Source organism: Coturnix japonica, chromosome 11 (assembly GCF_054131305.1).
Source record: "Coturnix japonica strain WE chromosome 11, WE-NBRP24, whole genome shotgun sequence".
Classification (NCBI taxonomy): Eukaryota; Metazoa; Chordata; class Aves; order Galliformes; family Phasianidae; genus Coturnix; species Coturnix japonica.
Window position 1 is genome coordinate 5549240 of NC_140673.1, and position 11370 is coordinate 5560609.

An 11370-nucleotide genomic window follows, 5' to 3' on the forward strand; every position below is an offset into this window, starting at 1 on the left:
AACAGAAATCACTCCTGTTTTGTATTTCAAAGTCCTCATTTATTTCTGACACGGAATCTGGACCCATAGCTGAGCAACAAAGACAGAATAACAACAGAGGAAATCTGAAGTGGAACAAAATCTGAGATGCCTGCCCCTACCCTGTCCCATTCCTCCGCTGTGCCCAAACCTCACAACCTGCAGCTGTAACTCCATTCCCTGTATCTCCATTCCCTGTATCTCCATTCCCTGTATCTCCATCCCCTGCCCCTTTGGACTCACCCATCCATCTGCAGCTGTGCCAGGCCCGGGGCTTTGTGCTGGCTGTGAGGGTGATGCTCGCCTTTGGCCATCCATCTACCTTGCAGCTGCCTCACCTTGTTAGCTGGTGACAGGTCATACATGGTTTGCACATGATGATACAGTGGCCTCCCTCTCACCAGAGGGGTGACCTGTAGAAGCAGAACCCCGTGTGCTCTCCCCACCATCATGGTGGGAAGCCTTGCTTCGCTCCAAGAGGTAGAGTTGGGTAGTGGGAATGGCCATGCCCACAGCCGTCATGCTGTGTCATTAACTTTGTGTGGCTCCAAGCAGGATGGAGACCAAGCTGAGCAGGTGCTCTATTGGGAAAGGACGGCATTTGCTGAGTTAGCCAAGAAAAACAGAGATGATATTATCAGGGAAGAGAACTGGATGGGAGCCAGGCTCTATCAGCCAGTGGGATCCACAGAGCGTTGCTGCTGCTAACTTTCCTCTTTCGTCCTGCCTGCCCTTATTGTGAAAGGACATGAAAAGACCTGCTATCGCTGTCTGGAGAACGGAAGGAGACTGTAAAAGAGGCGCAGCTAGACTGAGTCTCAGCATAATGGAAACACAAGGTCTTTCTGGCCCAGTGGTGGGGGAGACGGTGAATAATGTTTGCTCATCCGCTGTGTAAGATGCATGCTGGGGCACGGTGTCTGGATTGCAAGGACCATCATCGTTTTTGGCATTCATCTGGCTCCTTTACTTTGGCTTGTTTGAGCAGAGGTGCCAAACCAACAGCAGGTCAATTAGTGCCAATTAGCCTACGGCCTGCTAACGAAGACAGCTGAGGCTGTCACAGCGTATGCCTCCGCAAGACCTCCTTTACCTGTGCTTGAGTGGGGAGATCAAGACTTGTCAGTCCAAATCCTTCAGGTGGCCAATCTCCAACTGGTGCCAATGAAAGAACACCCCACTTGTACTTTGGAGCAGCTCTACCCAGTATTGCAAAGGCAAGGCAATCAGCTCCTGCTATTGCTCCTGCTATTGCTCCTGGCAGCACCTGCAGGCTGGCAGTGTCCATCCTCCTTGCTGTGAGCAGGGAGCAGTGCTGCAGTGTTGCTATGGAAGTGCCCATGGATGATGGAGATGTCCTTCTGGTCATTTTTCACCTAATTGGATTTGTGGAGGAGGAAAGAACTTTCCCATCTTCGTTCCGCAGATGGAGCCGTTGGCTGAGCTGTCATCACAGCCACACAACTGCCGGGTCTGGCTCGGGTCTTCTTCCCAAAGTGAAGGGGGACATTGTGCTCCATTGGAGCTCCTCACGAAGGAGGGGGTACAACCTGGTGGGCTCTGCTGCTGTAAGCCAAAGTGATCCTAAACCAGCGTCCTTCTGGATGGGGTCTGGGCAGGGCTTTGAGGTGATCACACTGCAGTCATCTGGCAGTGTAATTCTCCTTGTAAGCAAAACCTCGGTCACTTATAGGCCCAAGTTAAAATCGCTCCTAAGAAAGCTTGTGAGCAGTCAAAGCGGGGGCTGTGGCCACAGAGAGATCTGCCTGTGCCCATTGCCGTGGGTGAACGGCCTCCACATCTCCTCACAGTGATCCAGATCCTCTCCTACAACTGCAGCACAGGCTTCAGTGAGCAAAGCAGTCCGAGCCCTGTGTTAGTCCCCAGCACAACGTGAGCTGCTGACAGCAGTGCTGTGGCCAGGGGGAGCAGGATGGCCCCAGACTCCCATTCCCACTGCACTGTGCCTCCAGTGCCCATGCTGTGTGCAGGGGACGTGGGCACAGCCTCAGCTGGAGATGGAGGACACCAAAGGCATCGCTCTGGGGAGCAGTGAAGTTAGTTTTTACTGTACATAGCCCTCATTAGACAAGTTCCTTCAGGAGATAGAGTAATAATTACACTTGTAGGTGCAGAGGTCGCCATCTGGATAACCTCCTCCATGGTGACCCGTGAGGCTCCACCATTCCCCTCCATCAGGAGGGCCAAGCTGCCCTCAGGCTCTCCCTCCATGACCCCCACCATCTGCAAGCTGACAGCCCCATTGAGCCTTGAGCCGGGGTGCATGGTGGGGTCACACCTCTGTGCTGATGGCCCTGGATGGGGGGAAGCCCTCGCGGAGGCCGTGCCGGCTCAGCGGGAAGCCCTGCAGGCTGACGGGCGGCCCCATCTCGGGGTAGCAGGCGGGCGTGTAGGCCACGCGCTCACCCCCATTGCGCACCATGTCGGGGGTCCGTATGTAGAATGGGGAGCTGTAGGGGGAGCAGGTGGGGCAGCGCGGGTGGGCCCCGTGCTGGTTGAGCTCAGGGATGGGCATAGGGCTGCCCTGCCCGTCCGCCATGCGGGAGCTGCAGGCGTTGCACGTGCCGGGGTGCGAGTGCGTGGCAAGGTCAGACTCTTCCTCTTCCTCCTCCTCCTCCTCCTCTTCTTCATTGGGGTCATCTTTCTTGCAGCAGTAGTACTGTGGAGAGGGATGGGGTGGGTGAGCATGGGCAGCCCCAGGCACCACCTGGGACACATAAACTTAAGGGTAGATGTGGCACTGAGGGACGTGGTCAGTGGCAGGTTGGGCTCAGACACGGTGATTTCAGCCGTCCTCCTCAATCTCAGTGACTCTATGATTCTATAATTCCAGTTTGAGCAAGACCAGTGTTGACACTAACAAATACATAAAATTTAAAGGAGTGGGAAAAGCACTGGAGTAGTGCAGCTTCTCAGCCCCATAGCAGGAGCTGATGCCCGCTTGGCTCCACCAGGCTGAGACCTGAGGGCAGCAGGGTGAAACCCAGCCAGGAGCAGGGTAATGTCCCCCCTCCCCTCACATTGAGTTTTGCATGAGGAAGGGATTTGGGGATGCCACCCCCCCCAGCAGCTGCTGTGCTTTCCAGCACGTTGCTGCACGGCACAGACTTGGCATTAACTTTTAAAGAGGTTGTAGCCAGCCGCCGCTGAAAGCTTCCTCCTCTAATTTATAGGAAGGAAAAAAAACCACCACCAACCCAAAAGCTCTCCATCTGTTATTGCAAACCCAGCCAAGCTTACACCTAAGTGAGGTTCCTGCGGGAGGCAATCAGGCAGCTGCACCCTGCCCTGTGCAGGCACAAAGCCCCCCAAGCCCCTCCTGCAGCCCCGGTGGTCCCTGCACAATGGATGTCCCCACGCTCACCTGTAGCCTACAGTAGCAGAGCACAGCAATGATGCACAGTAGGATCACGGTCGCTAGGATTCCCCCGGTGATGACAACAGTTCCCGCTGTCATCCGACCGATTCTCCATCAAACTCTGTAAGGCAGAACACAGGGACAGTCACCACCAAAGCATCACCGTCCCAACCCCGTGTCCCCTGATGGCACTTACCTGGGGATGCGGTGGCCGCTGGAGGTCACACCGGCCCCGGGGCGGCTGGGGGGGGCTGGCAGCTCTGCATGGCCCTGGGTGGATGCCTGCAGCTCCCCTGCAGCCCTGGGAGCGGGGACAAGGAGGAGAAGAAGCCATCAGCTCAGCCCTGTGCCTGCCAGCGTGTCCCATCAGCAGCCCTCAGTGTGCCGCTAATTGATAGGACCCGAGCGCTGGCAGCTCGCAGCTGAGCAGATCTAATTACCCTTCAGCCACACGACCCTAATTGATGCGGGGAGGTGGCAGCTTCCAGATCACAGCTGCCAACCTGCTCCTCTGTCTGAGCCATGGGAAAAAGCCCCAAAACTCATCCCGGTGCTGTTTTCCAGCAGGCACGCATTGATTTCCAGCACTCAGAAAGGCACAGCGCGAAGCCAGAAGGGCAGTTTGGATTTAGTTCCCTTCTCAAGCCACTCTCACACACAAAACAGGGGGAAAATATAGATATATATGAAAAATCCTCACCAAATCGATATGCCCAGCAGCCAGCTGATAGGGCCATCCATCAGCACAGCCACACGGAGCTAACAATAGGGACAGCATGATCCACGACAGCCACGTCGCACCCTGGGGAGCAGCGGATGGCTCGGGGACACCCCGCAGAGCCACCACATCCCCACGTGCTCCATGGTAGAGGGATGGGGACGCATCTGTTGGCATCCTCAGGGCCCTCCCTGCCCCGTGCCATCCCACTGTCCCCAGTGGGGATGAAGCAGGCTGACCCTGCGGACAGGCATGGAGCTGCTTGGTGCAGAGATCCATTTTCTTTAATTGATGCCGTGCAGCAGAGCAAACTTACAGCCTGAGCAGCAGCTCTGGAGTGAGCGGCCGCTATATTTATTTCCCTTCAATGACGTCCGTGCTGGACGCACACAGCTCGCAGGGCAGCACGTTCCCTTTGCTGCTGTGGGTCAATGGTGCCAGTGCTTTCTCCCATCCAGACAGCCCTGATCTGTTTTGTGGCCCACCCATCCCTGCACCCGCACGGCAGCAGCTGTGGATCAGCCCCATGTGGGGCAGACAGACAGACGTGGGGCTGTGTGCGGGTGGCTCAGCCCCGCTCTGCAGCCTGGGCTAATTCAATGAGCTGTCTGCCTGGTGAATTAGCGGCCGTGGCCTCACCAGCATCCATCCTCTCACAGGGCCTAATTGGAACAGAACAGCGCTGGGGTGGGCTGAGCACCCTGCAGGGCCACGGCAGTGGGTGGGAGCCCAAAGATAACCCTGGTAGAAGAGACCCCAAGGAGAGACCCTCTCTCCTTGTCCCACTGGGGCTGCACTACGTGGCCTCATGGGAGGGACGTGATGGGCACAGGGATGGGAAGCAGCCATGAGGACCCACTGGTATCTGCTGGGGCTGGGCAGTTCCCAAATGTCCCAGAGTTTTGGTGGGAAGGGAACAATTATAAGCACACACAACAGATGGGTGAATGGATTAGTTGCAAACAGCAGAAGAAATGAGCAACATAGAAAACCATTGAGTACGAAAAGCCAAGAAGGCTCCAACAAAGTAAAAGTCAGAGTGGCCTCCAGCACCAGAGAATTGAAGTCCAGGGGGGTGAGGACTTTCGTGCAGTGTCTGCAGGCACATCCCACCCCGCTGTGGTCTCAGCTCTCATCCAACTTTCTCACCAAAGGAAGCTCAGCCCCAGCTTTACTTCTCACCCTCTGGGCCGGAACAACGGGTGTGCATCCTGCAGGGCAACGTGGCTGGGGAGCAGGGATGTCCCCCACATCCCCAGGCACCTTCCTGCCTGAGAGCGTGCCAGGGAGCCAGCGAGATTCAATTAGCACAGATCATTAAGGGGTAATGAGATGGAGCATCGTGCAGTCGGGTGGGGCAGGGGGGCTGTTAGGCAAAGCCATGGCCTTTGAGCTGGAAGCTTGGGGAGGTGTGGGACCTCTGCCCACCCACCTGGGGCACAGATTAGAGGAGGGCACCACATCCATAAGCCATCATCTGAAAGGAACCAGCAGCCCAGGGCTGCAGCAGGAAACTATCTGACTGCTGCCACCCCCCAGAAGCACTCCAAGAGCTGGCAGCAACCAGAACCCCATTGCAACACCCATGGCCCTTCTGCATAGAGAAGGGGCTGCAAAGGGCACGCAGCCTCTCCCTGTGCATGATGCAAGCGCTGCTGCCCGGCTGTCAGCAGCCCCCAGCATCTTCGCTGGGAGCATAAACAGAGGTTTGTTGTAATGACTCATTAAGGCCTAATTGCATTCCCCCAGCAATACAGGGAAGCAGCCTCCCACGTGCAGCAGTACTACAGCCAGCAGCTGGGCACCATCCCCTCCCCAAAAGCGCGGGGCAGACAGAGCGACGCTGCCATCCCCAGAGCAACGGGAGCCCAAAACCCCACAGCAACATCAGGTCTGCACTTCCTTCTATTCCTCATGGACAATGCTGAGCTCCAGGGGGAAGGCGGAAGCTGGATACCCACTGCCAGAGCATCAGCTTCATGACAGGGCCTCCACCCTGCGGCATTAAGGCCCTCTGACCTCTCCCCTCACTCTCTTTAAGGGAGCCTCCAGCAGTCCCATCCACGGCTGCTTTTCAGGGCCATCGCAGGGGAATCACATCACGAAGGCTTGCCAGCAATCGAAGCATGAAATGTGCTTTCAGGAGAACATGGGTAACAGAGCCCCAATGAATATTTCACCTCACTGGGATGTGCTGTGGGGTGATGCAGCTGCAGGGAGAAAGAGAGGTAGCAGAGCAGGGAGCGCTCCGACCTCGCTAATGCTTTGCTGCTGCTGGGTTTGGGTGCAGCCCTGGAGTGGTCCCACAAAGGAGCAGTGCTTGTAGAACTCATCCTGCCCACGGCCAAGCTCAGAGGTGTTGCTCAAGCATCTCCCTTTCAGGAAAGGCCTCTACCACGCTTGCCAGTTCCAAGCACTGCCTTCCAGGCTGGGTTTGGGGATGACCACAACCAAAGCAGAGCAGCTGGGCCCCCCTGATTCAATCCTGCAGCAGCACTTTGGCCACGAAGCATTCAGCTGTCCCTTCTGAGAGCACCGTGCTGCTGCCCCAGCACCCAGAGCCCAGGTGAGTCCATCCACACCACTCCATGCGCAATGGCCACAGGGTGCTCCTCGTGGGATCACAGAGTGAAACAACGGGGCTGAAACGCTTTGGGGAGGTGTGGGAGCACATCCCATGTCCCAGTAGAGCAGGATCATACCTCATTGGGAACAGCATCTACACAGAACTCACAGTCCAACTCAAACGATGCTGTGATTCTATGGTTCTGTCATGCCTTCTTGGGTAGCTGCTCAACAAGTGAAGCCCCCTTGGATGGAGAATTGTCATGCTCAAGCCCAGCTCTGAGCCCACAGGACCCCACTGGGAGGATGCAAACGAGCAGCCCATAGGCACCACAAACAGCATCACACAGCAGCCCCACACCAAGGACCAACATGGGGGAGAGGAATAAAAACCCCCACAACACAACACTCCATTGGGTGGAATATTCCATGGCCTATCAGAAGCGCTCTGTGTTGTAGAGACAATCAATAGCACACAACGAAAGCCGGCTGGAAACGCTAGGTGCTTCCTTATAACCTATTGTAGGGAACCAAACCCTCCAGGATAACCTTAAGAGAAAACAAAAGGCAGACCCATAACTCAAGCACGGGTCTCCTTCAATTACTGAAGCTCAGCCTGAGACAAACCAGAGATCCTCGGGGATAAACAAAGGGGCCGGGCACCATCCGCACCCCAAAGAGTCAATGCCACAAAGTTGGGCAGTGCAACCCCGAAGAGATGAACTGGGGCACTGTGGTTCCAGAGCCCCCCATGGAGCATCTCCTGCCCAGGGGGGGGTTCAAAGCGCTTCATCCCAACCCTTTTTTCCCCGATCCCTTATCCCAGACCCTTTATCCCAAATCCTTGACCCTTACCTGGGAGCCGGCACACTGCGGGATGGAAGCAGAGCAGCGCCGCCGGGCGCGGGCAGGAGGAGGAGGAGGAGGAGGAGGAGAGGCAGAGGAGGAGGAGGAGGAGGAGGAGAGGCAGAGGAGCGCGCACCGAAGCCCGGGAGGCGCCGTGTGTCCGCCCGGGGGTGGAGGCAGCGGGGAGGAGTTTGCCCGGTGCGTGGAGCCGCCCCCGGCCCCAACCTCGGGGTGTCCCCCCTCCCCCATGGAGAAGCTGTGGAGCGATGCCACTGGTCTCCATCACCCGTCCGTGGGGCTGCAAGGAAGGAAACGGTTGTTCGGATGGCAGCAGAGTCAGGGCTCCTTCATTGCTTGTCAGTCCCTGGGAAGGAGTTCCTCTGGGAGCAGGGAAGGAGGTGGGGAACAGCGCTGTGCTTTCCAACCCATGGGGTTTTACTTCAAGCATGTGGGTGGGGGAGCCGCACCAGCACGTCTTAGGGTCGGTAGCAGCAGCCTGACCCAAAGCACTGCGCAAGCTGAGCGTGCTTCCTATTGATTCCAGTTTGGGTTTGGGGGGAAATCACACCCTCTTCATGCTCAGACACCCCAGGACTTCAGAGCAGCCGCCTTCACAGCACGCAGACATTGCGACCCAACTCAGAGGAGTGCTGTAGGATCCCCCTGCCTGCTTCTGCAAGAGAGTTCGATTAAGACTTTTAAACGCACCCAGGGGCGCTCAGGGGCACGGAGCAGTGTTACTGGGGGAGAGAAATGCCACCTCCTGCCCAGACAGGGACTGATGTTGAAGACAGCCCCTATGTGCTGTACAACCGAGGCTGTACATTCCCCTCCCGGGACGGACCCACCGCCCCCTCCAGCCCCAGCCGAGGAGCCCGGTGTGTCCTCCCCTCCTTGGGACAGCCGGGAAAAAACCTTCAAGAAACGTATTTAAGAAAGAAAAAATAGTAACACCTTCACTTTCAACCCAAGAAGGATCCCCCTCCCCCCTCCCACCCCCGCACCGGGATAAGTGCTGCTCCCAGCCTCAATATTTGATGAAGCCCAGCAGCTTTTTTCCGGTGCAGGAAGGAAACACGGCCGGCTCAATGCGGCAGCAAAGAGCCACGAGCCCCTCTCCCACCGTGACCCCTTCCCACCGTGCTGGGATTTGTCCTCTCTGCTGTCCCCTCCCGGTGCCATCTCGTTGCCACAGGCACGGGGACATGCAGGGATCCATCCCAGGCTCACCGTCACCCAGTGAAACTACCCCATGGGACTGACAACTACTGCTGCAGGTCACCCCCACCTGCCAAAGCACAGGGACCGGGGCACACGGTGAGTAGGAAGCCACTCACATGGCATGGCTGCACCTTGCAGGAGCTCAGAGTGGTCTAATAGGGACAGGCAGTGGTGCATTGGGGCCAATAAAGATGGGGACCCCAACCCTAACCCTGAGCCCAGCACAGAGCTGAAAGCCTCCACTGCAGCTCAGACCCCCCCACTGCAGGTCCTGCCCACCCCACAGAGCCCAGCCTTGGCCTCATTTCAGGCTGGGCAAAAGACAGTCCAGCCCCAGAGGTAGTAAAATGATGTTGAACCTCCTAATGGAGTTTGACAGCAGTGGGATTAAAAGCACGGGTGAGATCGCAACCCCTCTGCAATCAACTCCTGCCTTTAAAGAGCTGAAGCAGAAAGGAGAGCTGCTGGCAGCAGGGTGCTGGGAGTGCGCCTGCATGCACTGAAGAACCACGCACTGGGGAGCAGCTCCAGCACCGCACAGCACCCATAGGAACCCCTCCTCTTCCTCACTGCTGGGAGCAGGGATGGCAGAGAACACTGAGGCTGCTGGGCATGGATCAGCAGAGCCAGGAGAACCCATCTGGGTACAAATGGGTGCTCAGCAGGACATCGAGACCAAGCACCCCAGCAGCTGCTCACCAGCAGCTAATAGGGGCAAGGAGTTCCCGTTTGCCCCTGAGCACAGGCAGCACGTGTGCTGGGAAAGGGAAGTACTGATGTGTTCCGGCACTGTGCAGGGGCTGAAAAGGCACTTCTGGCTCCAGACCTCATTCTGCAGTGACCTGTGCTGTCAATGTGCTTTTTTCCCCTTTTTCTTGCTAAATGGAAAGAAAAAGAAATCCTTCCAGGTCAGAGGAAAGAAAAGCATTTCCTCACGGGTCAAGTGAAGCAGCCTTGAGTGCAGCTTTACCTTCCCTAAACCACGCAACAATTCCATTTCCACTGAAAAACAAGAAACCCACCTAAAAATAAAGAAGAGAAAGGTTTTGGTGTTAGAAACACGTCATTTTTTTTTTAAAGCCAAACCGATTTGCTGGATCAATTCCACCTTGTGAAGCATAAGGCAACCCAAAGGCACAGGAAGGTGGATGGAGGAAACAGGGCTCTGAAATAGCAGTGCCACCCCAGCACCCCCAAGTCCATGTGTGGGGTGCAGCCCCACACTCCGGGTCTCAGTCAGCAGCCCCTGTGTTCCCATCACCCCAGCTGGCTCCCCCCCAGCACAGCTCTGCACGTTGTCCAAGTCCATTAGCACATCCCTGGGGCGCACACACCTCGGCAGCACTCTGCTAACCCCGGCTTTCAAGGAGAGCTGCAGAGCTGTACTGCCTTTCCATTTCTCATTTGCTTTGAACACTTTGGTGCTGTGCCCCAGGGGCTCCCGCTCAATAAGCACCGTTACAAACACATTGCTCACCTCCCTCTCCAAGCTTTGCAGCTTGCCAAGGTTCACCCCATGCCCAGAGAGCAGGGGATGCAGGTACAGAATCACACTCTGGTCCCTGAAGCAATAATTTCTCTTTTTCCACCTTCTTAAGCAATGTGTGTACAACCAGAGACCTGCTGGGAATGAGAAACGTGACCTGAGCTGTTCTGGGAAGATCAGCCCAGGTCACCTGGAGTAGGGGAGCAGTTCCAGGAGGGCTGTTTAATAACAGCAGAGATGTGGCACTGAAGGACATGGTCAGCGGCAGGGATGGGGTGAGCTGTGCCTGCGTGATTCGAGTTGCTGAGAGGCACAGGGATGTTTCCCACCCAGCAGAGTCATTCCGGCAGCTCCTTCCCTCCGGGATCCCCCTAGAGGAGCAGTTTCAGGCTGCAGAGAGCAGAGCTGTACCTCGGCCGCCACCTAGCAGCAACCCAGCAGCACTGGGGACACTGAGCAGAGCTGCGCCAAGGCACTGTGCAATCCAGTGCACGAGCAGCCTGCAAACACACGGCAGATAGGCCAAGCTGCATCTACTTATACCTTTCTGTGTTTCAGGACATCACACCCCGGCCTCGCATCAACACTACACACTCAGCACCCTAAGAGACGTCTCTGCTGTCCACACCCACATGTGGGCACTGAGGGATAAGAGGGCTGTCAGAACCACCAGCAGGTAACCAGAAAATGCATAGCACCTCTGCCACAGGGCTAGAAGAGCCAGCTTACCTTCCTTTCTGCACCTCACCTGAATAACTGAGACTCAATTAAGGCAGTGTCACAGTCCCTGATCCAGTGCAGAAGGTACCGATACAAGCAGTGCTGGAGGTAGTGCCAGAGATGTACCAGGCCACAAACCAGCAGGGGAAGGGGATCGAACAAAAGGAGGGGAGACAGAGCAGAGATCAGGTCTGGAGAAAGGCACCTTGTGTGCCCACAGGTTAGAGATAAAGCCAAGACCCAGCCTGGAACAGGAGGATCCTGACCCAATTACCACCTGGCTCCCTTCTCTATAACACTCCACAGCAAGGTTTTATCCTCAGCATGAGGCAGCAGAGCCACAAAACCCACCACTAAATAAACTCAATACAAAAAAGATGGGAGGAACTACAGGGCTTGACGAGCAGTGCAGGTGAG

At 56.4% G+C, this 11370-nt stretch overlaps 1 protein-coding gene across 2 annotated transcripts; it reads right to left on the bottom strand.

Annotated features, from left to right (window-relative positions):
* Nucleotides 1-17: 17 nt before the first annotated feature.
* Nucleotides 18-7673, bottom strand: LOC107317218 (protein FAM163A). Of its 2 annotated transcripts, XM_015869634.3 has the most exons (4): nt 7536-7673; nt 3594-3698; nt 3404-3518; nt 18-2698 (listed from the first exon to the last, which is right to left on the bottom strand). In XM_015869634.3, exons 3-4 carry the CDS (start codon nt 3494-3496, stop codon nt 2312-2314), a joined length of 480 nt encoding a protein of 159 aa, XP_015725120.2. In that variant the 5' UTR covers nt 3497-3518; nt 3594-3698; nt 7536-7673; the 3' UTR covers nt 18-2311. The 2 variants fall into 2 exon arrangements, with proteins under 2 accessions (XP_015725120.2, XP_085368215.1); XM_085512089.1 differs by lacking the exon at nt 7536-7673 and having other exon boundaries at nt 3594-3729.
* Between the last annotated feature and the right edge of the window lie 3697 nt (nt 7674-11370).